Below are 12,500 nucleotides of genomic sequence, written 5' to 3' on the forward strand. Positions count from 1 at the left end.
GTCTCTCACCCAGTCTCTGCCCAGTCTCTCCCCTAGTCTCTCCCCCAGTCTCTCACCCAGTCTCTGCCCAGTCTCTCCCCTAGTCTCTCCCCAGTCTCTCCCCTAGTCTCTCCCCAGTCTCTCCCCTAGTCTCTCCCCTAGTCTCTCCCCCAGTCTCTCACCCAGTCTCTCCCCCAGTCTCTCACCCAGTCTCTCACCCAGTCTCTGCCCAGTTTCTCCCCTAGTCTCTCCCCCAGTCTCTCCCCTAGTCTCTCCCCAGTCTCTCCCCTAGTCTCTGCCCAGTCTCTCCCCTAGTCTCTCCCCCAGTCTCTCCTCCAGTCTCTCCCCTAGTCTCTCACCCAGTCTCTCCCCTAGTCTCTCCCCAGTCTCTCCCCCTCCCCAGTCTCTCCCCTAGTCTCTCCCCAGTCTCTCCCCTAGTCTCTCTCCCAGTCTCTCCCCTAGTCTCCCCTAGTCTCTCTCTCCCCAATCACTCACCCAGTCTCTCCCCTAGTCTCTCCCCCAGTCTCTCCCCTAGTCTCTCCCCTGGGCTCTCCCCTGGTCTCTCCCCCAGTCTCTCCCCTAGTCTCTCCCCCAGTCTCTCCTCCAGTCTCTCCCCTAGTCTCTCACCCAGTCTCTCCCCTAGTCTCTCCCCCAGTCTCTCCCCTAGTCTCTCCCCAGTCTCTCCCCCTAGTCTCTCTCCCAGTCTCTCCCTAGTCTCCCCTAGTCTCTCTCCCCAATCACTCACCCAGTCTCTCCCCTAGTCTCTCCCCCAGTCTCTCCCCTAGTCTCTCCCCGGGCTCTCCCCTGGTCTCTCCCCCAGTCTCTCCCCTAGTCTCTCCCCTAGTCTCTCCCCCAGTCTCTCCCCAAGTCTCTCCCCTAGTCTCTCCCCCAGTCTCTCCCCCAGTCACTCACCCAGTCTCTCCCCTAGTCTCTCCCCTAGTCACTCACCCAGTCTCTCCCTAGTCTCTCCCCCAGTCTCTCCCGTAGTCTCTCCCCCAGTCTCTCCCCTAGTCACTCCCCCAGTCTCTCCCGTAGTCTCTCCCCCAGTCCCTCCCCTAGTCTCTCCCCCAGTCTCTCCCTAGTCTAGTCTCTCCCCAGTCTCTCCCTAGTCTCTCCCCCAGTCTCTCCCCTAGTCTCTTCCCCAGTCTCTTCCCCAGTCTTTCCCCTAGTCTCTCCCCTAGTCTCTCCCCTAGTCTCTCCCCCAGTCTCTCCCCTAGTCTCTCCCCCAGTCTCTCCCCAGTATCTCCCCAGTCTCTCCCCTAGTCTCTCCCCCAGTCTCTCCCCTAGTCTCTCCCCTAGTCTCCCCTAGTCTCTCTCCCCCAGTCACTCACCCAGTCTCTCCCTAGTCTCTCCCCCAGTCTCTCCCCTAGTCTCTCCCGTAGTCTCTCCCCGGGCTCTCCCTGGTCTCTCCCCAGTCTCTCCCCTAGTCTCTCCCCTAGTCTCTCCCCCAGTCTCTCCCCTAGTCTCTCCCCCAGTCTCTCCCCAGTCACTCACCCAGTCTCTCCCCTAGTCTCTCCCCTAGTCACTCACCCAGTCTCTCCCCTAGTCTCTCCCCCAGTCTCTCCTGTAGTCTCTCCCCCAGTCTCTCCCCTAGTCTCTCCCCAGTCTCTCCCCTAGTCTCTCCCCAGTCTCTCCCCTAGTCTCTCCACAGTCTCTCCCCTAGTCTCTCCACCAGTCTCTCCCTAGTCTCTCCCCTAGTCTCTCCCCCAGTCTCTCCCCTAGTCACTCCCCCAGTCTCTCCCGTAGTCTCTCCCCCAGTCCCCCCAGTCTCTCCCCAGTCTCCCCTAGTCTCTCCCCAGTCTCTCCCCTAGTCTCTCCCCCAGTCTCTCCCCTAGTCTCTCCCCCAGTCTCTCCCCTAGTCTCTTCCCCAGTCTCTTCCCCAGTCTTTCCCCTAGTCTCTCCCCTAGTCTCTCCCCTAGTCTCTCCCCAGTCTCTCCCCTAGTCTCTCCCCCAGTCTCTCCCCCAGTATCTCCCAGTCTCTCCCCTAGTCTCTCCCCAGTCTCTCCCCTAGTCTCTCCCCTAGTCTCTTCCCCAGTCTCTTCCCCAGTCTCTCCCCTAGTCTCTCCCTAGTCTCTCCCCTAGTCTCTCCCCTAGTCTCTCCCCTAGTCTCTCCCCAGTCTCTCCCCTAGTCTCTCCCCCAGTCTCTCCCCCAGTATCTCCCTAGTCTCTCCCCTAGTCTCTCCCCCAGTCTCTCCCTAGTCTCTCCCCTAGTCTCTCCCCTAGTCTCTTCCCCAGTCTCTTCCCCAGTCTCTCCCCTAGTCTCTCCCTAGTCTCTCCCCTAGTCTCTCCCCCAGTCTCTCCCCTAGTCTCTCCCCTAGTCTCTCCCCTAGTCTCTTCCCCAGTCTCTCCCCCAGTCTCTCCCTAGTCTCTCCCCAGTCTCTCCCCCAGTATCTCCCCTAGTCTCTCCCCTAGTCTCTCCCCCAGTCTCTCCCCTAGTCTCTCCCCTAGTCTCTCCCCTAGTCTCTCCCCTAGTCTCTCCCCCAGTCACTCACCCAGTCTCTCCCTTTCCTCACCCACATCGCTACCATTACCCCATTTCTAAAATAATGGATGTTAAGAGAGACAAAAGTACATCAATAATTCATCAAAAACTAAAATGTACTGTCACGCTTGAATGAAACAGTGACTATTTAACAATTGGCCCAGTTTTCCTTGATGATTTGTTGTTCTAGAAGACAGAGAAATATATTGTGAATCCCCCAGAGAAGAACAAACAGGCCTAGTTTCTGAGCTCAGAAGGGAGCTATACTTGGCTGGCTTGTGTCTTACTTCCAAGCAAACATAGCTTGTTTGTTCTGTTGTGGTGGCTGGCCTGGTCTGGCATAGTAACTAAATTAGCAGGAAGTGGAGAGAGAAGAGTGCCAGGGCGCTCCCTTTAGACATGTGTGCCTCCTTCAAGTGTATGTGTCTGTCTACCCACATGCGTATGACTGTGAATATGGGTTATGAATATGGGTTATGAGGGCACTAGGGGTTGGCTGTGACCGGGGCAGTTGGCACTCAATGGTCCCATTTGTATGGGTCTTTTAGTAGTCTGGAGAGGTGCCCACAGTGGCAGCTGCCATGCCGCTCCACACAGACACACACACACACGTGCACACACACACACACACGCACACGCACACGCACTTCATAGGGGCGTGTCATAAACTACAGATGTACCCCTCATCATTTCTTTTTCATTAATCTCTTGCAACACTACTGAATGGACAAATGGAGACTCAAGGCCACTTCAAAATGTTGCCCCTTTGTCGATAAGAAACAAAAGATGTAGCTAAAAGATGAACACCTACAGTAGTTTTACAATGGTGCTTCAGTTGATAAAAACTGCAAAGCCCTTATCGTCAGATCAGAAAGGGGACATGGCTACTTGGACTGGTGATCTGTGTAAAGATCATTATGTTAAAGGTTCCATATGCAGAAATGTCCCGGATGCTAAAATTCTAATAGTTCACCTAACTTCCGTTTATGTGACAAAACAAGCAAAGAATCATTGTACCTTCTAAACCGCTGTGAAATATATATTCAATAACCAAAAATATAGTATTTTCAGCTGTTTGAACCTGGTGTGCAAAACTGAAAGGACGCAAAAAACTAAAACTTAAGAACAAGGAAGCATAGAAATAGAGCACATATACTGAACAAGAATATAAATGCAACAGTTTTTACCATTTTACTGAGCTACAGTTCATTGAAGGAAATCAGTCAGTTGAAATAAATAAATTAGGCTAGAATCTATGGATTTCACATGGCTGGGCAGGGGCTCAGCCATGGGTGGGCCTGAGAGGGCATAGGCCCACCCACTTGGGAGCAAGGCCCAGCCAATCAGAATGAGGTTTTTTTTCTCACAAAAGGGCTTTATTACAAACAGAAATACTCCTCCGTTTCATCAGCTGTCTGGGTGGCTGATGTCAGACAATCACACAGGTGAAGAAGCCGGACGTGGAGGTCCTGAGCTGGCGTGGATACACGTGGTTGTGAGGCCAGTTGGACGTACTGTGGTTGTGAGACCAGTTGGACGTACTGTGGTTGTGAGGCCAGTTGGACGTACTGTGGTTGTGAGGCCAGTTGGACGTACTGTGGTTGTGAGGCCAGTTGGACATACTGTGGTTGTGAGGCCAGTTGGACATACTGTGGTTGTGAGGCCAGTTGGACATACTGCCAGTTGGACGTACTGCCAAATTCTCTATAACGATGGCTCTATAACGGTGGCTTATGATAAGATGAATTAACATTCAATTATCTGGCAACAGCTCTGTTGGACATTCCTGCAAAACTGCACATTTTAGAGTGGCCTTTGATTGTCACCAGCACAAGGTGCACCTGTGTAATGATCATGCTGTTTAATCAGCTTCTTGACATGCCACACCTATCAGGTGGATAGATTATCTTGACAAAGGAGAAATGATCACAGGGATGTAAACAAAAAAAAAAAGTTACACATGTCAGATAATGTTAGAGACCAAAGAGAGATTCCCTCTGATTCCTTTCATGGCATACATACTGTATCACTATCAATCCTGTCTGTGTCCTTGGTCTGCTCCTCCTCACTCAAGACATCAAAGCAACACAAAGCACGACAGAGACCCACGCTCTTAGAAAAAAATGTGCTCTCCAGAACCTAAAACAATTATTTGGCTGTCCCCATAGGAGAACCCTATTTGCTTCCAGCTAGAACTCTTTTTTTGTTTATTGATGGAACCTAAAAGGGTTTTTACTTTGAACCAAAAAGGGTTCTCCTATGGGGACAGCCAAAGAGCCCATTTTGGAGCCCTTTTTTCAAAGAGTGCAGTAATGCTAATGTACAGCAAGCTGGCTTTCATGTGGGCTAGAGGGAGCAGAGAGGGGCGATTGAGAGGGGAGGAGAGCAGGGAGTGGAGAAGAGACTAAGAGTGGATGGAGCGAGGGGAGACAAGAGGGAGAAGGGTGCTCCCAGCTGGGTGTTCATCAGACTGTCCAACACTCTCTCTCAGGCGAAGGGCAGCAACCCCCCACGTATCTACCAGACAGACAGTAATACCACTGGCTTTACTAGTTACACAAGGCCAAGAGTGAAGACATGAATGATGTACCTACAGTAAACCAGTGTTTCCCAACTCCAGTCCTCGAGTACCCCCCAACAGTAAACATATTTTTGCTGTAGCCCTGGACAAGCACTGTGATGAACTGTATCAATTTTCCTCATCACTTCACTGATCCTCTAACCAATTCAGGTCTTGCTGGCTTCTCTGAATCACATTGCACCGAGGCCTGCATGATGAAAGCAGGGTCAGACGGGGTCGTCCCTGTAGCTCCTACACTCTTAATTCACTCCGGCCTCAGTGACCTCACCCATCAACATCCCATTTATAGCGCTGCTCTTTCTCCCTAGATATAGTCTCCTGATAGAAAAGGCTATGGTGATTTGCTATCGTGGCCCTTTTCCTGGCCTCAGAAGGAATGTGAAGCTCACGCTCCTCTAACAGAAACATCAAACACGCGCCAGGGTTTTAGACTAATGGACTTCAAAGAAGCTACAGAGAGCAGGGGGTCTGAGTTTGGAGGGAGGTGGTGAAACAACACAGCAATACATTACAGGGCTTTTGGTTCCAGGCAGGAGCTAAGTCTGTGCTCGTCTGTGTAGACGCTCCCTTAGCCTCCACATGTCCAAAGAAAATACAGCCGACGCAGTGGTTTTTCTATTCAAAGTTGTTATTGCGATTTGTAACTCTGCCTTGATGCTTCTCGTGTCGCCATCTGAAACAGGTATAACGTCTGTAAAAAACCTCTCTGAGTAAAGGAAACATGTTTTTTCAACTGTAAAACCTGTGGGAAACGGTTTTCATTCAACGTTACGCAGTCATAGCGTCCTCGTCAAATATCTGGCTGCATCTACACGTTCCAAAAGCAACTAAAGGAGTCGAAGACAGCTGCTATGCCGTATCCAACCCTCTCGTGCCCTCTGATCTACTGTGGCAGTGTGCTGATTGGCAGATGGCAATAGTTACACGACCACATACAGAGTCAGGACAGAGCCATCACATAGCTGAGAACAATGAGGAAGAAGAGACGTTGAATGATTTGTGAATGAAATGCTACTCCATGTTGAATCATTTAAAGACAGATCAGACAAAGGGAATAAGAGACCATTGCATTTAGCATTTCAAGATGTTATGATACTGTATCGTTGTGCTCAGTGCTACCTGGTCTCTATGGACTTTCGGTACTGTATCAGGACTGGAGTATGTGGGTAGAGTTTGGGGAACAGAGAGAAGGAGAGAGGGGGAGAGAAAGAGAGAGGGAGAAAGAGAGGGAGAGAGAGAGAGAGAGAGAGAGAGAGAGAGAGGAGGAGAGAGAGAGGAGGAGAGAGAGGAGGAGAGAGAGAGAAAGAGGGAGAGATAAGGAGAAAGAGAGAGAAAGAGAGAGAGAAGGAGAAAGAGAGAGAAGAGAGAGAGAGAGAGAGAGAGAGAGAGGAGGAGGAGAGAGAGAGGAGGAGAGAGAGGAGGAGAGAGAGAGAAAGAGGGAGAGATAAGGAGAAAGAGAGAGAAAGAGAGAGAGAAGGAGAAAGAGAGAGAAGGAGAAAGAGAGAGAGAGAGAGAGAGAGAGAGAGAGAGAGAGAGAGAAGGAGGAGAGACTTACCATGTGGTAGTTGACTATTTCCTGGAGGCTCTCCCCACACTTCTCCAGACACTCCTGCAAGGAAAACAAGCCACAATAGCTTCGGTATATTGTATTACAGCATTTTAACAAGATTAGAGACAGAGAGGGATCCTGTTCCCTTTGCTAATGCTGCCATGCCAAGTATAATTTCATTTCTATTGTACAAATAGTCTAATTAAGTTAGCATTTTCCAATTTTACTGATGGATTTTGTCACTCATATTGTACAAGACTAAGACAGAATGGAAACATAATTGCAGGCCTAACTCTTTTCCACGTTTTCAATGGAAAATACAAATAGGAGCAGCGTTTAACGAGATCCTCAGAATTAGACAAGAGGGTGAACCAATTGGAGAGCCATGCACTAGCAGGCCTTTAATACCACTTAATGTTGGCGGCAACGAGTCTACTACTTCTGGCGTAAACTCAGCTCTTATGGAGAAAGTTCTGGAGGATGCTGGTCCTGGAACCCTGACCAAGACGTAGGCCTACCGTCGTAAGCCTCCACTCCAGGCCTGATCCTTCCACTGACACTGACTAATCCATTCGTAGAGTAATCAGGTTCACACACAGACTTACTCAGGCACGCGGTCAGAGAGCAGGAAAGCACTACTTCCAAGATTAAGCACTACGCAGAGCCCGGCCCCAAGACATTCAAGCGTGTTTTACCACATACAAAAAGGCTAGTTTGTGCTTTGTAGGAATACATTTTACGTGATGGACTTAGATATTATTACATTTATATTTGAGTCATTTGGCAGATGTTCTTATCCAGAGAGACTTACAGGAGAAATGAGGGTTGAGTGCCTTGCATAAGGTCACATCGGCAGATTTTTTTTACCTAGTTGGCTCGGGGATTCGTACCAGCGACTTTTCCGTTACTGACCCAGCGCTCTTAATCGCTAGGCTACCTGCAGAAAGTCTAGGTGTGTTGTGTTGTATATGATTAATATCCAGTAAATAGTGAATAAGTGCATAATAGAGTATAACAAGGTTATGAGGCTATAACCTAACACTTGGAAGACAACTTATTACACCTTACATTAGACATTGTGGTATATGACATTCCCGGATCCAACTGAACCTCACCGATATCATCTCATCCTTCTTGCATTGTTGGGACAGGTCCCGGATCCCGTTCACAAAGAGTTTGTTGGCGCTGACATACGCCTTCCCTGCCTCGATCATCCCACTGCATAGCTTCACCAACTAGGGGAGGAGAGAAGAGAGAAAGAGGTGCAGCGAATGAGGTAGGGAGAGGACATTAGGGTACGCATACAGAGTAGCAAATGATACACCTCTCTACATACAGTACAAATCAATTCCAATCTTAAATACTGTGCACAGTGGAGGGACTTTCTCTGGCCTATAAATTCCATTGTGATTATGTCACGGAGATGAAACCTATGGTTGAATCCTGAGGACAGCCACTTGATTTTGTACCCCCTCAGATTCGAGGACGTCCGTAAGGACAGAGCTCCTGTAGCATACTACAGCGTCCCCCTTTCCACAGCAAACAGCCACATCATATTCCCACACAGAGACTCCCAACCTAACCATTTTGTGCATTTCAACACATGCTCGTCACACTTGGCGACTACGCGTGTCCTACGGCTGCATGTTACTTTTGGCCCCTCAATTATCACCCATAGTAATGTGTGGTGTGGTGGAGCACATTTCTCATGTGGCTTGTTATGTTACCCCATGACATAAGCATGCAACTAACACACATGCCACTAATGAGGGGGGGGATGCGGTCCACGACTGGGGAATTAACAGTGTGATTTTCAGTGTAAAGACTTTTTGGTTCCAACCACAAAGATTCATCTATAAACTGATTTATCTACTCTAGGGTTGCAACATGGACATTTTTGGATAGGACAGAATCTAACTGCCGAAAGAGCTCTCCCAATCCACGCGCTGAAAAATACAGAGCAAGATGACAAGTCACATTTCTAACTTCACAGGACTCTAAAGAGAGTTGGAAGACTTGGACCCTCAGGAGTCACCAAAGGCCTGTCACAATGTTTACCTTCTGACAGCTGAACTGCCACGTAGCCTGATTTATGGTTCACTACAATGTGTGTCGTTTCTTTCTACATTCGTAAGACATTGAATCAAGGCCAGCCCCTTTCTCTCTCATGCTAATTCCTAGGGAGAGAACTAGGAATGGGCTGCCAGTGTTTTCGGTTGAGAGGAGAGTCCCACCTGTTTCCCTACTGAGGGATAAGGAAAGGCGGCAGAGCCAGGGTTAGTGGTTTGACAGTGGGTTGATGTTCGGGTAGAGTAATGCCCTTCTGTGTATTGTGATAGTACGCTAATGGATTTGGGCTTCTGGTGAGAGTTAACATGGGTGAGTCAAATTCAAACCCAAACAGTATGAGTCACCTGCAAAACCCTTGGGCATAACACTTGATACATGTTCTCACGTATGTTTTAAATTCAACAATTAATACCAAAAGATGTAAGCTTAAATACAGGTAACAACCTAAATAAAGAAACACCTACATAAAGTGTCTTAATAGGGCGTTGGGACACCACGAGCCGCCGGAACCGCTTCAAGGCACCTTGGCAGAGATTCTACAAGTGTCTGGAACTCTATTGGAGGGCTGCGACAACATTCTTCCAGTGTCTGGAACTCTATTGGAGGGCTGCGACAACATTCTTCCAGTGTCTGGAACTCTATTGGAGGGCTGCGACAACATTCTTCCAGTGTCTGGAACTCTATTGGAGGGCTGCGACAACATTCTTCCAGTGTCTGGAACTCTATTGGAGGGCTGCGACAACATTCTTCCAGGAGAAATTCCATCTCTTGGTGTTTTTGTTGATGGTGGTGGAAAACCCTGTCTCAGGCGCCGCTCCAGAATCTCACATAAGTGCTCGACTGGGTTGAGATCTGGTGACTGAGACGGCCACGGCTTATGGTTTACAGCGTTTTCATGCTCATCAAACCATTCAGTGACCCCTCGTAACCTGTGGATGGGGGAAATTGTCCTCCTATGGTGGCATAGAAATGGTAGCCAAAATGATAAGCTGCCCAGCATTTTTATACATGACCCTAAGCATGATGGGATCTTAATTGCTTAATTTAACTCAGGAACCATACCTGTGTGGCAGCACCTGCTTTCAATACACTTTGTATCCCTCATTTACATTTTAGTCATTTAGCAGATGTTCTTATCCAGAGCGACTTACAGGAGCAATTAAGTTTAAGTTCCTTGTTCAAGGGCACATCGACAGATTTTTCACAGAGTCGACTCAGGGATTCAAACCAGCGACCTTTCGGTTACTGGCCCTACACTCTTAACCACTACGCTACCTGCTGGTTACTGGCCCAACACTCTTAACCACTACGCTACCTGCTGGTTACTGGCCCAACACTCTTAACCACTACGCTACCTGCTGGTTACTGGCCCTACACTCTTAACCACTATGCTACCTGCTGGTTACTGGCCCTACACTCTTAACCACTACGCTACCTGCTGGTTACTGGCCCAACACTCTTAACCACTACGCTACCTGCTGGTTACTGGCCCAACACTCTTAACCACTACGCTACCTGCTGGTTACTGGCCCTACACTCTTAACCACTACGCTACCTGCTGGTTACTGGTTAACCACTACGCTACCTGCTGGGCCCTACACTCTTAACCACTACGCTACCTGCTGGTTACTGGCCCAACACTCTTAACCACTACGCTACCTGCTGGTTACTGGCCCAACACTCTTAACCACTACGCTACCTGCTGGTTACTGGCCCTACACTCTTAACCACTACTGGCCCAACACTCTACCTGCTGGTTACTGGCCCTACACTCTTAACCACTATGCTACCTGCTGGTTACTACACTCTTAACCACTACGCTACCTGCTGGTTACTGGCCCTACACTCTTAACCACTATGCTACCTGCTGGTTACTGGCCCTACACTCTTAACCACTACGCTACCTGCTGGTTACTGGCCCTACACTCTTAACCACTACGCTACCTGCTGGTTACTGGCCCTACACTCTTAACCACTACGCTACCTGCTGGTTACTGGCCCAACACTCTTAACCACTACGTTACTGGCCCAACACTCTTAACCACTACGCTACCTGCTGGTTACTGGCCCAACACTCTTAACCACTACGCTACCCGCTGGTTACTGGCCCAACACTCTTAACCACTACGCTACCCGCTGGTTACTGGCCCAACACTCTTAACCACTATGCTACCTGCTGGTTACTGGCCCTACACTCTTAACCCACTACCTGCTGGCTACCTACCTGCTGGTTACTGGCCCAACACTCTTAACCACTACGCTACCTGCTGGTTACTGGCCCTACACTCTTAACCACTACGCTACCTGCTGGTTACTGGCCCTACACTCTTAACCACTACACTACCTGCTGGTTACTGGCCCAACACTCTTAACCACTACGCTACCTGCTGGTTACTGGCCCAACACTCTTAACCACTACGCTACCTGCTGGTTACTGGCCTTACACTCTTAACCACTACGCTACCTGCTGGTTACTGGCCCTACACTCTTAACCACTATGCTACCTGCTGGTTACTGGCCCTACACTCTTAACCACTACGCTACCTGCCGACCAGTCTCTTTCTTTTTTTTAAACTCAAGTGTTTCCATTATTTGTACAGTACAGTACAGTATATTAACACCCAAATCATGACATCTGACGAGCCAAAGAGCCACATACCCTCACATAATGTCAAACTGAGACATCCTGCACTTTTCACGGTCATTGCTCATGCCAACAGTGATGATATAGTGAAGGGAGAGCGAAGCAGCAGACTAACCTCCGCAGACACATCACTCACATAACTCAAGGTCAAACGGAACAGATGGACTGGTGACATCATGAGCATTACCACAAAGCACCAGGCTTCCTCGTTAGAGGGTAACCCAATGCTTTGAAAGCCAGTCTAATGCATTCTAATGTTGTCGGTCCACTTCCCTATCCCCCCCTGCCCTGCCACGTCACGTTTAGCCCACACAAACCTGAGCTGCTGAAACATTAAGCAAGTCGACAGTGTGAAATTATGCTTTCCTTTTGAATCGCCCCCCAGTACTCAGTGGTTTAAGTCAGGCCATCCCATTACAAGCATACAGTGTTATACTGATGGGTGTAAATGTACAGTAGTAGGACTCCCCAACTAGCCTACTTGTCCTACTCAGGTTGTCTAGATAGGAGGGCTGCATGCCACTTTGGTAATCAGTGTGTGTGTGTGCGTGTGTGTGTGTGTGTGTGTGTGTGTGTGTGTGTGTGTGTGTGTGTGTGTGTGTGTGGGGCACACCAGTGTAGCAGGTTAACTGGTGTAAATTGGTAGCTGCTATCACCGTCATCCTTTAATCCTGCAATATACAGCCCTGTACACTGACTATACCAAATATTAGGGTCCTACTATTGAGTTGCACCCCCCCCCATTTGGCCCTCGGAACAGCCTCAATTCGTTGGGGGGATGGACTCTACGCGGTGTCGAAAGCATTCCAAAGGGATGCTGGCCCATGTCGACTCCAATGCTTCCCACAGTTGTATTAAGTTGGCTGGATGGTGGACCATTCTCGATACACACGGGAAGCTGTTGAGCATGAAAAACCCAGCAGCGTTGCAGTTCTTGACACAAACCGGTTCACCTGGCATCTTCTACCATGCCCCGTTCAAAGGCACTGAAGTCTTTTGTCTTGCCTATTCACCCTGTGAATGGCACACAATCCATGTCTCAATTGTCTCAAGGCTTAAAAATCCTTCTTTAACCCTGTCTCCTCCCCTTCATCTACACTGATTGAAGTGGATTCAACAAGCGACATCAATAAGCCATCATCGCTTTCACCTGGATTCACCTGGTCAGTCTATGTCATGGAAAGAGCAATGTTTT

At 49.0% G+C, this 12,500-nt stretch overlaps 1 protein-coding gene across 3 annotated transcripts in view; it reads right to left on the minus strand.

The window, feature by feature from the left end:
- Positions 1–12,500, minus strand: part of LOC112221805 (arf-GAP with coiled-coil, ANK repeat and PH domain-containing protein 3) — a 74,556-nt gene that overhangs the window by 26,883 nt on the left and 35,173 nt on the right. For all 3 annotated transcript variants that reach the window (XM_024384154.2, XM_024384155.2, XM_024384153.2), the window contains exons 3-4: positions 7,707–7,826; positions 6,598–6,651 (exon numbers count right to left, since the gene is read on the minus strand). In XM_024384154.2, coding sequence (XP_024239922.2) covers positions 6,598–6,651; positions 7,707–7,826 — 174 coding nt within the window. The remainder of the gene's footprint in view (positions 1–6,597; positions 6,652–7,706; positions 7,827–12,500) is intronic.

This window comes from Oncorhynchus tshawytscha, linkage group LG22, assembly GCF_018296145.1.
Source record: "Oncorhynchus tshawytscha isolate Ot180627B linkage group LG22, Otsh_v2.0, whole genome shotgun sequence".
Taxonomy (NCBI): domain Eukaryota; kingdom Metazoa; phylum Chordata; class Actinopteri; order Salmoniformes; family Salmonidae; genus Oncorhynchus; species Oncorhynchus tshawytscha.